Source organism: Symphalangus syndactylus, chromosome 22 (genome assembly GCF_028878055.3).
Source record: "Symphalangus syndactylus isolate Jambi chromosome 22, NHGRI_mSymSyn1-v2.1_pri, whole genome shotgun sequence".
In the NCBI taxonomy this organism is placed as follows: Eukaryota; Metazoa; Chordata; class Mammalia; order Primates; family Hylobatidae; genus Symphalangus; species Symphalangus syndactylus.
In genome coordinates, this window is record NC_072444.2 from 30,248,277 (window position 1) to 30,265,970 (window position 17,694).

The 17,694-nt window shown below is 54.0% G+C and overlaps 2 protein-coding genes across 8 annotated transcripts in view; one reads left to right on the forward strand and one right to left on the reverse strand.

Moving 5' to 3' along the window:
* DNAJC11 (DnaJ heat shock protein family (Hsp40) member C11) overlaps positions 1–7,403 on the forward strand; it is a 71,598-nt gene extending 64,195 nt beyond the window's left edge. The window contains exons 11-16 of one of the 2 annotated variants that reach the window (XM_055261137.2): positions 1,248–1,403; positions 2,931–3,000; positions 3,795–3,852; positions 3,959–4,101; positions 5,351–5,480; positions 5,888–7,403. In XM_055261137.2, the coding sequence (XP_055117112.1) occupies positions 1,248–1,403; positions 2,931–3,000; positions 3,795–3,852; positions 3,959–4,101; positions 5,351–5,480; positions 5,888–5,913 (583 nt within the window). In that variant the 3' untranslated portion in view covers positions 5,914–7,403. The remainder of the gene's footprint in view (positions 1–1,247; positions 1,404–2,930; positions 3,001–3,794; positions 3,853–3,958; positions 4,102–5,350; positions 5,481–5,887) is intronic. The other variant, XM_063631972.1, reaches the window with a different exon arrangement.
* A 612-nt stretch (positions 7,404–8,015) lies between these two features.
* On the reverse strand, positions 8,016–16,967 carry THAP3 (THAP domain containing 3). Of its 6 annotated transcripts, none has more exons than XM_063632000.1 (6): positions 16,813–16,967; positions 16,478–16,617; positions 13,194–13,386; positions 11,237–11,299; positions 9,075–9,179; positions 8,016–8,209 (listed from the first exon to the last, which is right to left on the reverse strand). In XM_063632000.1, the coding sequence occupies exons 2-6, from the start codon at positions 16,549–16,551 to the stop codon at positions 8,144–8,146; spliced, it is 501 nt and encodes a 166-aa protein (XP_063488070.1). In that variant the 5' UTR covers positions 16,552–16,617; positions 16,813–16,967; the 3' UTR covers positions 8,016–8,143. The 6 variants fall into 6 exon arrangements, with proteins under 6 accessions (XP_063488070.1, XP_055117115.1, XP_063488069.1 ...); XM_055261140.2 differs by having other exon boundaries at positions 8,016–8,779; XM_063631999.1 differs by having other exon boundaries at positions 11,237–11,302.
* Positions 16,968–17,694: the final 727 nt, after the last annotated feature.

The window sequence follows — 17,694 nt, forward strand, 5'->3', positions numbered from 1 at the left end:
GCAACCTCCACCTCCCGGGTTCAAGCAATTCTCCTGCCTCAGCCTCCTGAGTAGCTGGGATTACAGGCGCCCACCACCACACCCAGCTAATTTTTGTATTTTAAGTAGAGACAGGGTTTCACCATGTTGGCCAGGCTGGTCTCAAACTCCTGACCTCAAGCGATCCTACTGCCTCAGCCTCCCAAAGTGCTAGGATTACAGGCGTGAGCCACCGCGCCCGGCCAAGTTTTGAGTGTTCTTTATCAATTCTGGAATTGCTTTTATTCTGGAAGAGTGTGGTCAGGTATTGTCAGTGGCTACTCAACATGTTTTCTTTTTTTGGCTTTTCAGCAGTTTGTGATGTACATAGATAAGGCTTTTGTTGTATTTATCATGCTTGGGGTTTCCTAAACTTCTTGAATCTGTAAATTTCCTTTTCCTCACTGGGGCTGTAATTACCAATATATTAAACTTAACACTCTTCCACGGGTTTCTGAGATTCTGTCCATGCATCCTCAATCCTTTTCCTCTTATTGACCATGCTAGCGTGCTGTGGTACAATCTGCCTCCTGCGTTGAAGCGATTCTCCCGCCTCACTCAGCCTCCAGAGTAGCTGGGACTACAGACAGGTACCACCACGCCCGGCTAATTTTTGTATTTTTGGTAGAGATGAAGTTTCACCATGTTGGCCAGGCTGATCTCAAATTCCTGACCTCAGGTGATTCGCCCACCGCAGCCTCCCAAAGTACTGGGATTACAGGCGTGAGCCACCACGCCTGGCCAAATTTTTTATATGTGGTCCAGAGTTTACACATTGGTCCAATAGGAGCTACTCAGCCACCACTGGAAGCAGAACCTCCTTAACTGACTAACTTTTGAATTCTTCACCAACTTCTTTGGAAACCTCAGTTAAGGACTGAGATGTGACTCTCCAGTGACATCTGGAGGAGCCCATTCCTGTCCTCTCCAGCCTATGACTGAATGCACCTGTAGGGGACGTTGACCCTGTGAAGTGTTCCTCTTGTTGCTTTGGCTTGAGGTCAGCAGATCCTGGGATCTTTCTTCTGTCACAGCGTCAGATGCATCAGCCAGACTTTGGAACAGGAGGCCAGCAGAAGGCGGTGGACTGTGAAAGGTGCAGACTGCAGACTCCTTTAACTCGCAGCTGTACGCAGCACAAGTTCTCTTCCTGTAGCTGACACCCCATTGCCCTTCCCTGGAAAACCTGATTCATCTTGGCTGTTTTTTTTTTTTGTATTTTTCCCCAGGCTCAACAGGGCCAGTCAGACATACTTCTTCCCTATTCACTTGACGGACCAGCTTCTGCCCAGCGCCGTGTTCTACGCCACCGTGGGGCCTCTAGTGGTCTACTTTGCCATGCACCGTCTGATCATCAAACCATACCTCAGGGCTCAGAAAGAGAAGTGAGTTGACACGTCATGGGCATGTCACTAGCCAGCCTGTGCCTCAGTTTCCTCACCCTTAAAATGGAGAGAGTAACAGAGCCTCCTGCGTCAGGTGATGAGGAAACCTGAATTAATTAGTGCATGTGAAGTGCTTAGGCTGATGTCTGGGCCACGATTGGTAAATGTTAACTATTTCTCATCATTGTCAGTAGTTGGACTGCTGTTATCTCTTCATTTGTAATTCTTACTCTTAGAAAGGACTGGAGTTTATAGAAGTGTTGGGCCTCGGCTGGGCGTGGTGGCTCATGCCTGTATTCCCAGCACTTTGGAAGGCTGAGGCAGGTGGATTACCCGAGGTGAGGCGTTCAGGACCAGTCTGGCCAACATGGTGAAACCCTGTCTCTACTAAAAAATAGAAAAATTTAGCCAGGCGTCGTGGCACGTGCCTGTAATCCCAGCTACCTGGGAGGCTGAGACAGGAGAATTGCTTGAACCTGGGAGGCGGATGTTGCAGTGAGCCAAGATCGCACCATTGCACTCCAGCCTGGGTGACAGAGCAAGACTCGGTCTCAAAAAAAAAAAAGTGTTGAGCCTCTAAACCATGGCCTCAAGAAATAAAAAGTTTTCCTTTTTCCTTTCCCGGCACTGAGTTTAAGAGGAATGTGTTCTGGATTCTTATGTGAGGGGCCTGCATTAACTATAGTCTTGAAAGTCATAGAAACGCAATTTTTTGCAGTTTCTTAGATAATCCATTGGGGCATGCCATGAAACCTAAATTATTAGTGCAAGCATCTCTACAGAAAACTGAAAGCTGGTATAGATTTGTTACTTTATAATATCTCATTTAGTAAAGCATTGCACTTAGAGAATCTCAGATAAAGGAATGAATCTCCTCTTCTGGGCCCATCTGGCCTTTGGATTCAGAATCCTAATTCCCTACGAGGCTTGAGGCTTAGAACAAGACATGTGCTGGCCCAATCTTCTCTCAGAAGGGAGGACAGGCATATGCTGACCCCAAGGCCCATACTTTGTTACAGGAAAGCGGATCTATGTGTCTAAAGTGGTATTAGTTGTTCCTACCAAAAGTGTTATTTAACAACTCATGCCTGTAATCCTAGCACTTTGGGAGGCCGAGACAGTAGGATCACTTGAGCCCAGGAGTTCGAGACTAGCCTGGGCAATATAGTGAGACCCCCATCTCTATTTTAAAATTAAAATTAAAAAAAAATAATCCCACAAGGTTGGTGGGATCTCCTGAAATTCTCATGTGGTGGGGTCTTCTTTCCAAAGAGACTGACAGTCGGTGTCCTGTCAGCTCAGTGAGGAGGTGGGGCAGAGCCATCTAAGGGTAAAATGAAAGCTGCCAGCCTGTGACTAACAGACTTGCCTGAGACTGTCGTGGGAATATTTTTTAAAGTTCTAGAACTGAACTCCAGTAAGATCAGAGACTGTTTGCTGGGCTCCGGTCCAGCACGGGAGGGGCTGTGTTGGCTGGAAGCTGGGCAGCGCCACACTAACGTGGGGCTTGTGTTCCTCTCACGTAAGGGAGTTGGAGAAGCAGAGGGAAAGCGCCGCCACCGATGTGCTGCAGAAGAAGCAAGAGGCGGAGTCCGCTGTGAGTGCTGCCCCACTGTTCTTAAGTGAGGGCTGTAGGGGACACACTCCACACCCCACATGTTGGTCTCAGGGCCTTAGATGTCAGACTTCTCTTCTCCAGCAACTTGGCTCTCCATTTAGTCTTTACTGTGGGATGCGATACTGGGCTCTGCAGTCCCTGCCCTAAAGATAATTACCCTCCAAAGGCATAACAAGGGCTTTTTTAAAGTGGTGAGTATTGGCCTCTTTTTCTTCCCTCTGAGTGTTCTGCCTTTTACTGAGCAGGAGGGAGCAGGCTTCCTAGGTAAGTGGCGAGCATACTGCCAGGCGGCCATGGGCCATGTGCGTGGCCTGGCGAGCACATGCCTGTCTGAGGGGGCGGCACAGCTATGCCCAGCAGAATGGCGCCACAGGAGAACACAGGTCCTTTCTCAAGAGGAGCTAGGATTCCAGCTTCTCCTGTGAAATCTCTTTATTTTTAAAGCTGACAATGCATTCAATGTTTTTTTATTGGGTCAACAAATCCCACCCACGCATTAATGATCCCTAGAAAGGGAGCTCCCACCGGTGGCCACGGGAGGGTCATGCCGTTTCAGGTGCTTCTTACCTTCTGACCCAGAGCTGCCTGCCCTAGGTCTAGGAGTTTCAGAGTGAGCCACTTGGGTAGCAGAGCTGTCAGGGCGCCCACCCCCTTCCTTTCCAGGCCCTGAGCAGGTATGTTGACGTGGACAAGACTGCCTGCCTGTGGCCCTCTGACCAGAGGTAGAGCAGGCCTGGCGGGGCCCTGACTGTGTCATCCTTGTTCTCTGGCAGGTCCGGCTGATGCAGGAATCTGTCCGAAGGATAATTGAGGCAGAAGAGTCCAGAATGGGTGAGAACATGTGTCCTCACTTGGGCCAGGGTGGGCACTGGGGGTCTCTAAGCCACACAGGGAGGTGCCTGGAGGAGCCCTTCCTCTACTCGGAGTCTGCCCTTAGGCCTCATCATCGTCAATGCCTGGTACGGGAAGTTTGTCAATGACAAGAGCAGGAAGAGCGAGAAGGTGAAGGTGATTGACGTGACAGTGCCCCTGCAGTGCCTGGTGAAGGACTCGAAGCTCATCCTCACGGAGGCCTCCAAGGTACAGCAGCACCAGCCACCACATGCCATGTGCTCACAGATTTGAACAGGCTGGGCGTGGTGACTCAGGCCTATAATCGTAGCACTTTGGGAGGCCAAGGTGGGTGGATTGCTTGAGCCCAGGAGTTCAAGATCAGCCTAGGCAACATGGCAAAACCCTATCTTTACAAAAAAGAGAAAAAATTAGCCAGGCATGGTGACATGCGCCTGTTGTCCCAGCTGTTTGGGAGGCTGAAGTGGAAGGATTGGTTGAGCCCAGGAGGTTGAGGCTACAGTGAGCTGTGATTGTGCCACTGCACTTCAGCCTGGGTGACAGAGCAAGACCCTGTCTCAAAAAAAAACAAACAAACAATGGTTTGAAGAATAGGTTCAATCTGACAAGGACAGCCTGGCCCCTTAAAGTGGGATCTTTGCCGTCATCAGCATCTACTGCATGGGATGCTGCCCAGCTCCAGAGTACTACCCACATTGGAGCTATTCGCTTCATTCAGTCATTTCTTTCACCACTCACTCAGTAAGGATTTACTGAGCCCCTGGTGTGTGCCAGCCACACCAGCAAACAGAACACACGCCTGCCTTCATGGCATTTGATTCTGTTTATTTTTGCTTCATTCCAGAAAGAGCATGAGGTCACTTGTAACATGTGTGAGTCTTGCCTCGGGCTTGGGGTATGGACCATCCAGAAGGATGAAAATGCAGGTTAGCTCAGGCCAGAGAGCTCCTGGCACCCTAGAAGTTGTCTAGTGGCCCTGTCTTAGTGTGAGGATAGGGCCTTTATTAAGAAGCAAGTCAGGCCGGGCGTGGTGGCTCACGCTTGTAATCCCAGCACTTTGGGAGGCCGAGGCGGGCAGATCATGAGGTCAGGAGATCGAGACCACGGTGAAACCCCGTCTCCACTAAAAATACAAAAAAATTAGCCGGGCGTGGTGGCGGGCACCTGTAGTCCCAGCTACTCGGAGAGGCTGAGGCAGGAGAATGGCGTGAACCCGGGAGGCGGAGCTTGCAGTGAGCCGAGATTGCGCCACTGCACTCCAGCCTGGGTGACAGAGCGAGACTCCGTCTCAAAAAAAAAAAAAGAAGCAAGTCTTGACAACTTTTTCAAATTCTTGTTTCTTTTTCTTCAAGCCCCAAAGTTTGCATCCTCCCAGGGAATGTCAGAGCCTGTGCACACTGCCCCTCCGGTGGTAGTAAGGAGAAGTGCTGGTCTTAGACCGTCTGGAGTATTGAGAGTAGCAATTTGTTTGTTACAGGCTGGGCTGCCTGGCTTTTATGACCCGTGTGTGGGGGAAGAGAAGAACCTGAAAGTGCTCTATCAGTTCCGGGGCGTCCTGCATCAAGTGATGGTGCTGGACAGTGAGGCCCTCCGGATACCAAAGCAGTGTGAGTAGCTGTCCCTTCGCAGTCACCAGCTAACGGGGGCGGGGACCTCGAAGTGGCTGCTCAGTGTGTGGGCTGCCAGCCACCTTCCTCAGCTGCCCGCCTGGGAGCAGAGACGCCAACTAGCCCTTGACCCGTGATTCACTCAGAGCCCATGATTTGTGCCCTAAAAGGGGCTGGGGCGCTTTCACAGGTAGAATTAGAGTGAGGGCATTGGAAACTGCGGCTTGAGTGGCGGGGGATGAAAGCAGATCTCCATGTTCCAGAAGCAGTTGATTTTCAGCAGTGGGTGCTCTGCCTCGTCTGGGCCCAGCCAGCTGCTGGTCCGGGTGACTGCTGAGCCCCATCAGTAGAAAGGTGCATGGGAACGGCCACCTTCTGATCGCCTGTGTCTGTCTTTTCCTTTACAGCCCACAGGATCGATACAGATGGATAAACTGCCAAGAACCAGATTTTTAAAAGACCGCAAAAAATCTTTTCCTGGGAGTCTACAAATTTGGAAACAGGGAAAAAACCCAGACATCAGATGTTTTTCTTTTATATTATTATTATAGGAGGTGGTACCATTATCAATTATGTGAAGGGACATGCAGACACCCCAGCTTTTGAGGGTGCTGGGGGTAGGACTGAGGCAGCCCCACTGGGAACCAGACTGCAGCCTGGCCCATGGCTGTTTTCCCAAGGACCAGTTCCTAGAGGGAAGGGCCCTGGCCCTGACTCCGCTGGGTTCCCTGAGCACGTGTGCTGACCGCAGCCCGCCACTCTGTAGTTCTTGGTTGGGTCTGGAGGTGTTTGTGGAACACCCTGCCCTCACCACAGGAGCGTGAGCCACTTCTGCAGTCCATGCTGAACATGGGAAGCAACGTGAAAAGCAGGCAGGCCTCCAGGTCAGGGAGCGTCTGCTGCGCTGACTTCCCACGACCGCCTCCTCCTGCTGAAATATTACTGCTTGAATCTTGGAGCAGATTGCGGATTTATAAAACTGCTTTTTATCTGAGAACAAATGGGTTTGGAAATTAGTCTTTTTTCCCCACTCCCAGAGCTGCTCAAATCATTCCACCAGCCTCCTCGGCTTGGGACAGGGTAGTGTAACTCCCGATCCCAGGGCCTAGCCCTGACATAGGTGGCTTCCCCTATCCCTGTGGGAAAACGCCCTGCCACCAGCAGGCTTGAGCTGGCCTGTGTCCCTCCACCGCCTGCACCACCCACCTCCAGAGTGCAGTGCTGGGCAAGGGCAGCTCAAGAGGACAGGACCAGGCGCTTGGCAAGACATCAGACGCATCCAACCCGGAGGCGTGGACCCCAGGCCTGGCCCATGGCACCCAGCAGGTGGCACTGCAGGTCCAGCGTCCTCACAGAACACCAGGGCCTGTGCTCCAGAGCCTTCCTTCAGACCCTTCCTCCACGTGCCCACTTGGGATGCAGAATGTGGCGGAGCCAGGACCCCCTCCACGGCCTGGGCTTTGGCTGCAGTAAAGTTACCTGAGGCCTGTCTCATGGGTCCTGGAAGTGGCAGCCATCAGTTGCTCTTGCTGACCCCTCAGAGCAAGCGCTGCACAGGTGGTGGCTGAGACAGCTGGCGCTGGGGGCCCCAAGCTGCGCCGGCCTCCAGCCCACCCACAGCTGTTGCTAAAGTCAGGCCTCCCTCCCCAGCACTGGTATCTGAGTAACGGCTAAGAACCTCCTTCCTCTGGTTTTGAAAAGCAGTTCAGGTTGTCCAATTCTGTAACATTCATCTCCACTTTTTAAAAAGGTTTCTCTGACGGCCCCATGGCCCGAGCCGTGGTGACGTCATGTTGCATGAGCCTGGGCCCCGGGCTTCCCGTGCACCTCTGCCACAGGTGCTTCTGGGCACCCATCCTCTGCGTTTCATTTGCAGTCGACTATACAGAAGGCACTCACCACAATAAACCTTTCCTGAAAGCAGAGGCTGGTGCTCTTCCGTGTATCGTGTGTTCATCTTCAGGAGGGAGGGAACCCCTTCCCCAGAGGCCTCCTCCCCATCCCTCACTCCTCATTCAACCACAGGGCTTCACGTGAAGCTAGGGTTCCATTTTCTACATTAAACATTGCCTGAGAAATAGACCCCAAGTTAGGAAATCAGGCTAGAACTTTTTTGTTTTCTTTAATTCACTAAAGCTATAAATTAGAAAAAATAGGAAGTCAGTTTTTTTTCCAGACAGAGTGAGTCTTGCTCTGTCACCCAGTGACAATACTGGAGTGCAGTGGTGCGACCTCGGCTCACTGCAACCTCCGCCTCCCGGGTTCAGCTGATCCTCCTGTCTCAGCCTCCCAAGTAGCTGGGACTACAGGTGTGTGGCCACCACGCCTGGCTAATTAATTTTTGTCTTTTTAGTAGACATGGGATTTCACCATGTTGGCCAGGCTGGTCTTGAACTCCTGACCTCAAGTGATCTCCCGACCTTGGCCTCTCAAAGTGCTGGGATTACAGGCATGAGCCACTGTACCCGGCCATGGAAGTCAGTCTTCATAGCAGAAGGAATCATGGCACTAGAGAAAATGATGGGAGCGACACCGTATAGAAAGACACTTTATTACACTGCCCACTCACAACAGGCCGGGACAGGAGTCACTCCTTAGAACCCCAAGCGACCGTCCAGGCTGATGGAGGAGGGGACCACTCACCCGCCACAGAGCCGGCTCCCTCACACAGCTTCCTCCCTGAGGAGCATCTCCCACACCGGCTTCCAGTGATCTTCGCCCTGCATGTGCTGAAAGGACAGCGTCCAGAATCAGCCTCAGCCTGGACTTCTGTTACCATGGGAGGATAAGCTTGTCATGCTCACAGATGTGCACCCTAGTGCCACGCCTCTAAACATCCGCCAGACGGTGTCGGGGCTCTCGCCAGGGAGCTTGGCTACTGTCTCGATCCCCGGCCAAGCAGGCCTCATGGCCAACTTTCTCAGTGTCCACAGCAGACAAAAATGTCCACAGCCAGAACTCCAAAGCCCTGCCGGCCCTGATGCCACTGCCACCTCTGCGTCCGGAGCCTGTGGGGCTCAGCTCTGCTGCTCTGGCCCAAGTCTGGCCTGGAGTCCCCGGTGCCCTTTGCAGGCACGGAGGCGGCTGCACATCCTTTGCATCACCAGCCTCTGGGCCTGCAAGCGCTTCCGGAGCTTTTCATTTTCCTTCAGAGTGAGGAAGAGTTTTTTCTTCAGGGAATCTAAGTCCAAAAGGGCATAGCTGTGATCAGATGGCTGCTTGTTGGGGGGCCTTCTCAGGCCTGCAAGGCCAGTCGGCCGGCCAACAGCCTCTGTTGCTTGCGGCCTCCGTGGTGAGACCTGAGGACAGGGGAGTGAGAAATGAGAGCTGCATCACCAGCAGGAGGTGGGCCATGGTGAGCAGGCCACCAGACACGCACCCAGCACAACCCCAGGGCAGCTGGACGCTCCTGGCTGCTGTCCCAAAATCCAGATGTGCCCACACCATGGTGGAGAATTTGGGGAGCTCTGAAACCCAGGCTGCACACCCTGCCTCGGCCACACAGGTCTCATGGTGAGTGCTCACTGGTTTCCATCTTGCTTGGAGCAAGTCATCTTGTGTCCAACCACAGACCACCTTTGCACTCAGTCTTACCTGTTTTACTGGGCCTTCGGCATTTGGGGGCAACTGAAGCTCTTCAAGTGCAGTGTCCATGTTTCTCCCAGGACTGTCCTCTCTGGCCCCCCCCTCAGAGAGGACCTGGGAACAGCAGGGCAGAGTCAGGCACTACAGCCCTGCAGATGCAGGGCCCTCCCGCAGCTGCTACTTGTCCCTCTAGGGGAGTGGCAACAGCCAGGGACCAGCTCCAGGGTCTGTGCCCCTCCACAGCCAGCTTCTCCCTAGCACACACCCTGGAACTGAACTTTTTTTTTTTTTTTTTTTTTTTTTGAGACAGTCTCGCTCTGTCACTCAGGCTGGAGTGCAGTGGTGCTATCTCGGCTCACTACAACCTCCACCCCCAGGGTTCAGGCGACTCTCGTGCCTCAGCCTCCTGAGTAGCTGGAATTACAGGCACCCTCCACCATGCCCGGCTTAATTTTTTTTTTTTTTTTTTTTGAGACAGAATCTAGCTCTGTCACCCAGGCTGGAGTGCAGTGGCATGATCTCGGTTCACTGCAACCTCTACCTCCCAGGTTCAATCAATTCTGCCTCGGCCTCCTGAGTAGCTGGGACTACAGGCACATGCTACCACACCCGGCTAATTTTTTTTTTTTTTCTTGAGATGGAGTTTCGCTCTTTCGCCCAGGCTAGAGTGAAGTGGTGCGATCTCAGCTCACTGCAACCTCCAACCCCTGGGTTCAAGTGATTCTCCTCCAGAGTAGCTGGGATTATAGGCACCCACCAGCATGCCCAGCTAAATTTCTGTATTTTTAGTAGAGACGGGGTTTCACCAGGCTGGTCTCGAACTCCTGACCTCAGGCAATCCACCCGCTTCAGCCTCCCAAAGTGCTAGGATTACAGGTGTGAGCCACCACGTCCAGCCTAATTTTTGTATTTTTAGTAGAGATGGAGTTTCACCATGTTGGCCAGGCTGGTTTCGAACTCCTAACCTCAGGTGATCCGCCTGCCTCGGCCTCCCAAAGTGCTGGGAATACAGACGCGAGCCACTGCACCCAGCCCGGCTAATTTTTATGTTTTTAGTAGAGATGGGGTTTTTCCCATGTTGGCCAGGCTGGTCTCAAAGTCCTAGCCTCAAGAGATCCCCCCGCCTCAGCCTCCCAAACTGTTGGTATTATAAGCGTGAGCCACCTCGCCCAGCCCTGGAACTGAACTTTAAGAAATCAGGCACAGCCAGGTGCAGTGGCTCCCGCCTATAATTCCAGCACTTTGGGGGGCCAAGGCAGGAGAACCCCTTGAATCCAAGAGTTTGAGACCAGACTGCGCAAGACAGCAAGACCCCCATCTCTAAAAAAAAAAAAAAAAAATTTTAATTAGCTGGGCATGGTAGCACATGCTTGTGGTCCCAGCCACTTGGGAAGCTCAGGTGGGAGGATGGCTTGATCCTGGGAGGTTGAGGCTGCTGTGAGCCATAACTGCACCACTGTACAGAGGCTGAGCAACAGAGTGAGATCCTGTCTCAAAAACAAAGAAAAAGGTTGGGCACAGTGACTCACATCTATACTCCCAGCACTTTGGGAGGCTGAGGTGGGAGGATGGCTTGAGCCCGGTAGTTTGAGACCAGCCTGAGTAAAATAGCAAGACGCTATCTCTACAAAAAAAAAAAAGTGGGCCAGGTGCGGTGGCTCACACCTATAATCCCAGCACTTCGTGAGGCTAAGGTGGGTGGATCACCTGAGGTCAGGAGTTCAAGACCAGCCTGGCCAACGTGGTGAAACCCCGTCTCTATTTAAAAATACAAAAATTAGCTGGGCGAGGTAGCGGGCATCTGTAATCCCAGCTACTCGGGAGGCTGAGGCAGAAGAATTGCTTGAACCTGGGAGGAAGAGGTTGCAGTGTGCCAAGATCACGCCACTGCACTCCAGACTGGGTGACAGAGTGAGACTCCGTCTCAGAAAAAAAAAAAAGAAAAGAAAAAGGTAATCAGGCACCATCCCTACTAGCAACTGAGATTCTTTGATATTAAAAAGAAGGAAGCTGAGAGGCTTGGGCCTTCCCTCCAGAAAAACAGGGAATCCAAATTGGCACATGAGGAAAGGCGATAGCCCTGCAGGCCGGCCTTGCTGGGAAAATCCCGCCTCCCTGTCTCAACCCACAGCATAACTTAAACGTTCAAGTACCTGGCCCGGTGCACTCACCTTTTCTTTCTGAGAAGAGCTGGCATTTCCTCTCTCACTGGCAGGGTCTGTGTTCTCCCTCACCTGCTGCAAGAGACACACACAGAGTGGATGCAGACTCCCAAGAACCCTCAGAGCTGGAGGCAGGCCTCGGGCATCATGCTTGTCCCCGCTGCTCGGCCCCCTGCATGCCACAGTCAACGAACAGTTGCTAAATGAAACTGACCTGAAGCTCAACCCAACTCACACTGCCCACCTGGTGCGCTTCTCTTTCTCCAAAGACGTCCTCAAATCATGGTCAGAGTGCCCTGAATAAGTCCCTGTAAAGCTAGGGACCCATCTACTTCCTACGTGTCACCCCAGGGCCTGGCACCTGGCCCCATGACCGCCAGCAAGCGGCAGAAGCCCAGCTCACCACTCGAGGCGCCACTGACGCAGAACCTGCAGCCCCTGGGCCAGACTGGGGCGGGGCCCACAAGGCAGAGCTGGCAGAGGCCGTACCCAGCTTCTCCCCACCAACCTGGCACTGGAAGCACTGAGGGCTACAGTGACAAACGTCCCCACTCCTGGTGGCTCAAGTGTCATCTTTCCAGGACAAACGTTATCACAATACGTGAAGGTGATTGAAGTGGTCATCTATGGACACATACCCCGAGCACCTGGGCTGTGCCAGGCAGCGTCCTGGGTGTGGGGCCTGAAGCAGGGAGAGCAGCCCCTGCCCTCATGGAGATTCTGTTCCGGGGAGAAGACAAAACCAATGAGGGAAATAGGAAGGACAGCAGGGGCCACAGGGGCCAGGAAGACTGAGGGGCAGCAAGGGGTCAGAGGCAAGCTGGGGTTTGAGGGTCCAGAAGGGCTTCCTGAAGGAAGGGACTGCCAACCTGAAGAGGTTGAGGCAGAGTGCATGAGGCCATCTGGGAAGGGTGCTTGGGAGGACAGATGGGGCAGGGGCTCCCAGGCAGCCGCTCTGGGAGTGTTTGCTACGTGGCCGCCTTGTTCTTTCCATCGGCTCCACTCTTCACTCACGGATCCTTTTCCTCTCCCGATAAATCCACCAATGCAGGGAGCTGCTGGCCTGTGGCTTGTCCCACCACTGCTCTGCCTGCCCAATCCACGTGGGTGCCCCTGTGGCCTAGAATCTGATCTCAAGGCTTCAGCATCCAACTCTTCGTGAGCCCTCTCCTGAGCCAGGCCCACACATCCCACCTCCACCAAGGCAATCTCAGCTCACTGCAACCTCTGCCTCCCGGTTCAAGCAATTCTCCTGCTTCAGCCTCCCAAGTAGCTGGGATTACAGGCACCCGCCAACACACCCAGCTAATTTTTGTATTTTTAGTAGAAATGGGGTCTCAACATGTTGGCCGGGCTGGTATCAAATTCCTGACCCCAGGTGATCCACCCACCTCTGCCTCCCAAAGTGCTGGGATTACAGATGTGAGCCACCGCACCCAGCCATAGAATAATTCTTTTTTTTTTTTTTTGAGACGGAGTCTCGCTCTGTCACCCAGGCTGGAGTGCAGTGGCTCAATCTCGGCTCACTGCAAGCTCCGCCTCCCGGGTTCACGCCATTCTCCTGCCTCAGCCTCTCTGAGTAGCTGGGACTACAGGCGCCCGCCACCACGCCCGGCTAATTTTTTGTATTTTTTAGTAGAGACAGGGTTTCACCGTGGTCTCGATCTCCTGACCTCGTGATCCGCCCGCCTCGGCCTCCCAAAGTGCTGGGATTACAAGCGTGAGCCACCGCGCCCGGCCGAGAATAATTCATTTTTAAAGTGGCTTTAATTTATGACTTCTCTTAAAGCCGAGGTCATGGCCAGCAGGGCCACAGGGCTGTGGACCCTGGAGGCATGACAGTGCTGTTGTCACTGTAGTTCTTGGCCTTGGCTTTTCCTGCACATGCCGCCACCCCCACTGCCCCCAACTGCTGGTAAACAATGCAGGCTGGATGTGACCAGACAGAGGCGCGGTGCCCTCCTACCTGTGTGGGGTCCTGAAAGGCGAACACCGTGGGCACGGCATTGTGCTTCAGGTTCTTGCGGTTTCCAAAGGCGCTGAAGCACTCTGGCCGGAAGTGCTCTGAGCAGATGACCGTGTGCTGCTTGGGCTTGAAGTTGCCCCGGCCGATGTTCAGCACCCATTCCTTCAGCAGCTCCGGGCGGCTGAACGGAAACCTAAGGGCAGAGGCAGGGGGTGTGAGGCCCAGCAAGGCTGGACCCAGCGCCTCAGAGTCATTCGGAATTTTCACATCACTGCAGAGTTCTTCCTTCGACAGCTGTGGACATTCAGTCCTCTCGCTTTGTTAAATCACATCTAATTTCTGGACGCTTCTGTCACAGCTGTTAAAGCACTCTTAATAGGAAACCCGAGACCACGAGCATGGCCAGAGAGCCCAAGTGAGCTGTTTCCGATGCTACGTTTGCCAGGAGCCTACCAGGAGCCGGGCCCTGTTCTTCGTGCTGGGGATGGGGGGTAATGAGACAGTCCTCGCCCCCAAGAGCTGATATTCTGGAGCGGGGGCACAGCGACGAGCCACACAGATGTGGACGGTGTCTTCTGGGGATGACAGCTGCTCCAGAGAACAGATAGAGGGAAGCCCTGGGGTGGTGAGGAGAGGCAGCTGAAGGGCTGATGTTTGAGCACAGACCGCAGGAAGTGGCAGCACAAGCGACTCAGGCTTCAGAAGGGACAGCAGGAGCGGCCACTCATGCAGGTCCAGCTGAGACAGCGGGAGGGAGTGGGGACTGTGTGACACAGGGCCCTGAGCAGGTGGGGAGTCCCTGGAGGCTCTAGACAGAGGTGAGATGGAACCTGAGTCCACCCTGGCTTCTGTGGGACCAGGCATTGGCAGGAAGTGGTAATGAGAGGGCAGATTTGGATGTATTTTGAAAGCCATGCAGTAAGGTTTGCCTGTAGATGGTAAAATTGAGAAGGAAGGAGTTTCATGTTTGAGATAAAATTAAGTTACAGGACGGCAGGTTAAGGGGATCAGAAGTTTGTAGCGGCTGAGCATGGTGGCTCACGCCTGTAATCCCAGCATTTTGGGAGGCCAAGGCAGGCAGACTGCCTCAACTCAGGAGTTCAAGACCAGCCTGGCCAACATGGTGAAATCCCATCTCTACCAAAGATGCAAAAATTAGCCTGGCATGGTGGCGCACTCCTGTTATCCCAGCCACTTGGGAGGCTGAGGCACAAGAACCACCTGAACCAGGGAGGCAGAGGTCGCAGTGAGCAGAAACTGCACCACTACACTCCACCTGGGCAACAAATTGAGAGTCTGTCTCCAAAAAAAGAAGTTTGTTTTTTATGTCAGGAGTTAAATTTGAGGTGCTTTTTAGGCTCTCCATGTGCTGGGGTGACAGGCGGCCACACGCATCTGGAGATGTCAGTGTGGAGGCCAACCCTGCGGAACCGATAAGCCTGAGTGAGATGGGCCCCTGGGGAGCAAGTGTGGCTAGAAGCCACCCCTGGGCCATGGCCCACACCCCAGGGCTCCAACACTTAGTGCTGGGAATAAGGAGGATCCAGCAAAGGAGACTGAAAAGAGACACCTGTGGCCAAGAAGTGTACCAGACGCCTTGTGGGAAAAGTGACCCAGGCTCAGGGGTCAGTTGGGTAAAATGCTATGCAGTCGATTAGCATCACAAGGCTCACTAGTGATGTGACAGAGCTCTCGTGGGAGTGGAGGGAACGACTTCAAGAGAGAAGGTGCGGCAATTCCATCCCCAGGTACATACCTGACGGAGGCAAAACAGATAGATGCACCGCAACGCAAGTCCCACCAAAACTGGCCAAAACGATGTTTTTTTGTTTTGTTTTTTGGAATGGAGTCTCCCTCTGTTGCCCAAGATGGAGTGTAGTGGTGCGATCTCGGTTCACTGCAACCTCTGCCTCCCAGGGTCAAGTGATTCTCCTGCCTCAGCCTCCTGAGTAGCTGGGATTTCCGGTGCGTGCTACCACGCCCGGGTAATTTTTGTATTTTTAGTAGAGACGGGGTTTCACCATGTTGGTCAGGCTGGTCTCGAACTCCTGACCTCAGGTGATCCACCCATCTCGGCCTCCCAAAGTTCTGGGATTACAGGCGTGAGCCACCGCACCCGGCCATTCAATGGAATATTACGTGGCAACGAAAGCGAATGAACTGCAGGGTTCCCTTTGGGCAGGAGAGAGGAGGGCCCGGGAGGGGATCCAGGTAGGGGGTCTTCTCGGGGGTAGTGATGTTTTATTTCTTATTTTGAGATAAGGTATCACTCTGTCACCCAGGCTGGAATGCAGTGGCAAGATTATAGCTCACTGCAGCCTCGAACCTGGGTTCAAGCGATCCTCCTCCTTCAGTCTCCCGAGCAGCAGCTGGGACTACAGGGACACACCACCTTGCCTGGCTAATTTTTAAAAATTATTTGTAGAGATAGGGTCTCATTCTGTTGCCCAGGCTGGTCTCGAACTCCCAGGCTCAAGCGATCCTCCCGCCTCGGCCTCCCAAAGTGCTGGGATGACAGGCTTGAGCCACCGCGCCCAGCTGGTAACGTTTCAGTTCAGTGGCGTTCACTTGGGGAAAACTCGCCGGGCTGTATACTTATGATTCGTGCATTTTTCTGCATGTACATTACGTATACTTCAAGCAAAGCATTTATCATAAAACAGAGCAATGGGAGCAGAGGGAATGGGAACGATGAGCACAAGCCGCCCTTCGGAGATGTGCCCAAAAGTGGGTAGCGAAATGGTGCCGTGACTGGACCTTGGAGAAAGCGCAACTTTGACCAAGGACAATTGCTCCTGGGCCGGGCCGGGCCGGGCCGGTCGAGTGCAGGAGCAGACTCCAAAGTCTCCAGCATCCTCCCGCGACCCTGCAAAGTCCCTTCCCACTGCCGGGACGCCCCTGGGGGTTCCATTCCTCCACTGCACCGCCCAGGTGCCGGGCTCCCTTCAGGACCGCGCGCGGCTGGGGCTGCAGGGGCCAGGGACACAGCAAACCCTGGCCGCGGCCCGCTCATCTGTTCAGCAGACACCTGCTCCACTCCCTGCGCGTCCCGGCCCTGACCCCGCCAGGTGCGCCGCTGCCCCTCCGTCCGCCCCTCCTCGCATCTCCGCGGCGGGCGCAGCAGCGCCAGCCCCTCTGGGCCCAGGACCTTGGCCTGTCCCCGGGCCCAGCGGCCGCACACCCTCGGGCCTCCCGGGCGCTCCCGCCCGGCGCGCCAAGGCCTCGGAGTCGGTCCGCGGGCCCCGGGTCTCGGCCTCCTGCGTCCCCGGGTCCCCGCCTCTTACCGGTGGAAGGTGAGCTGCTTCCTGCGGCTGCTGTAGCGGTTGCAGCACTGCCGGGCCGCGCACGACTTCGGCATCTCGAGCCAGGCCCGGCTGCCCCCAACAAAGATGGCGGCGGCGGGGCCTGCGGAGAGGGGAGGGACCTGCGGGGAGGGGCGGGGCCGCCGGGAGGTGGTGACGGGCCTGGCTCGGCTCCAGGGCGCGCTCATCCTGCCATCCCAGCCACCGGTGTCTCCCCAGGGTCGGACGGGACCCAGGGCGCCACGTCAATGGGTGCTCCGGGCCCCAACTCAGGCCCGAAACCCCAACTCCTAGCCTTGGGCCTGTGCAAGTCTTACCCCATTCGCCAATGCCGGTCGCCTTTCACCACCTTGCTTTGAGCACCAAACCAGGACGCATAGCCATTCACAGGCTTCTACAACTGGAAACCAACGGCCAACCCCTCAGTGTTTTTAGGGCTTTGAATTGTGAATAGGTCTGGACTCCTCTGACGTCACTGGAGGTGGTACTAGTTGGCCACTGGTGGTGTCAGTTCAGAGGCCAGACAGCTCACTGCCTTAAGTTTGGTCACAGGGAACCCCCAAACGTGAAGAGGCAGAAAGGGCAACTGAAGGGGAGGGAGATTCCAGTTCAGACTTTGCAGAAACTCTGAGGAGGCTGCAGCTTTCTCAAAAGCAGGCTATAGGGAAGGCGTCATCTTGTGAGAAGGAAAAAAAAAAATTGGCCAGGCGCAGTGGCTCACGCCTGTAATCCCAGCACTTTGGGAGGCCAAGGCAGGCAGATCACCTGAGATCAGGAGTTCAAGGCCAGCCTGGCCGACATGGTGAAACCCCATCTCTACTAAAAATACAAAAATTAGCCGGGCATGGTGGCGGGCACCTGTAATTCCAGCTACTCAGGAGGCTGAGGCAGGAGAATCGCTTGAACCTGGGAGGCGGAAGTTGCAATGAGCCAAAATCTCATCACTGCACTTCACAGCCTAGGTGACAAGAACAAAACTCGAGTCCCAAAAAAAAAAAAAAAAAAAAATCAAAAGTAGGCTAACCACTCACTGGGGCTTGAGCTAATCCACAATCTAATGAAGAAATTGCGAAAACCATTCACATCTACTCGTCCTGTGGTTTGTTTCTGAGGAATTCATCAGCAAGGTACCTTAACACCATGGGCATTTTCCATCCTGCTAAGTGCACACTGAGACACTGCCTTCCCAGAGACTTGAT

Coding starts and splice junctions, on each gene's coding strand:
- THAP3 (XM_055261139.2), bottom strand. CDS start 16,551: ATGCCGAAGTCGTGCGCGGCCCGGCAGTGCTGCAACCGCTACAGCAGC. Junction 9,180..11,236: donor GCTCTTCTCAGAAAGAAAAG/GTGAGTGCACCG, acceptor TGCTGTTCCCAG/GTCCTCTCTGAGGGGGGGGC. Junction 8,780..9,074: donor CCGAAGGCCCAGTAAAACAG/GTAAGACTGAGT, acceptor CCCTGTCCTCAG/GTCTCACCACGGAGGCCGCA.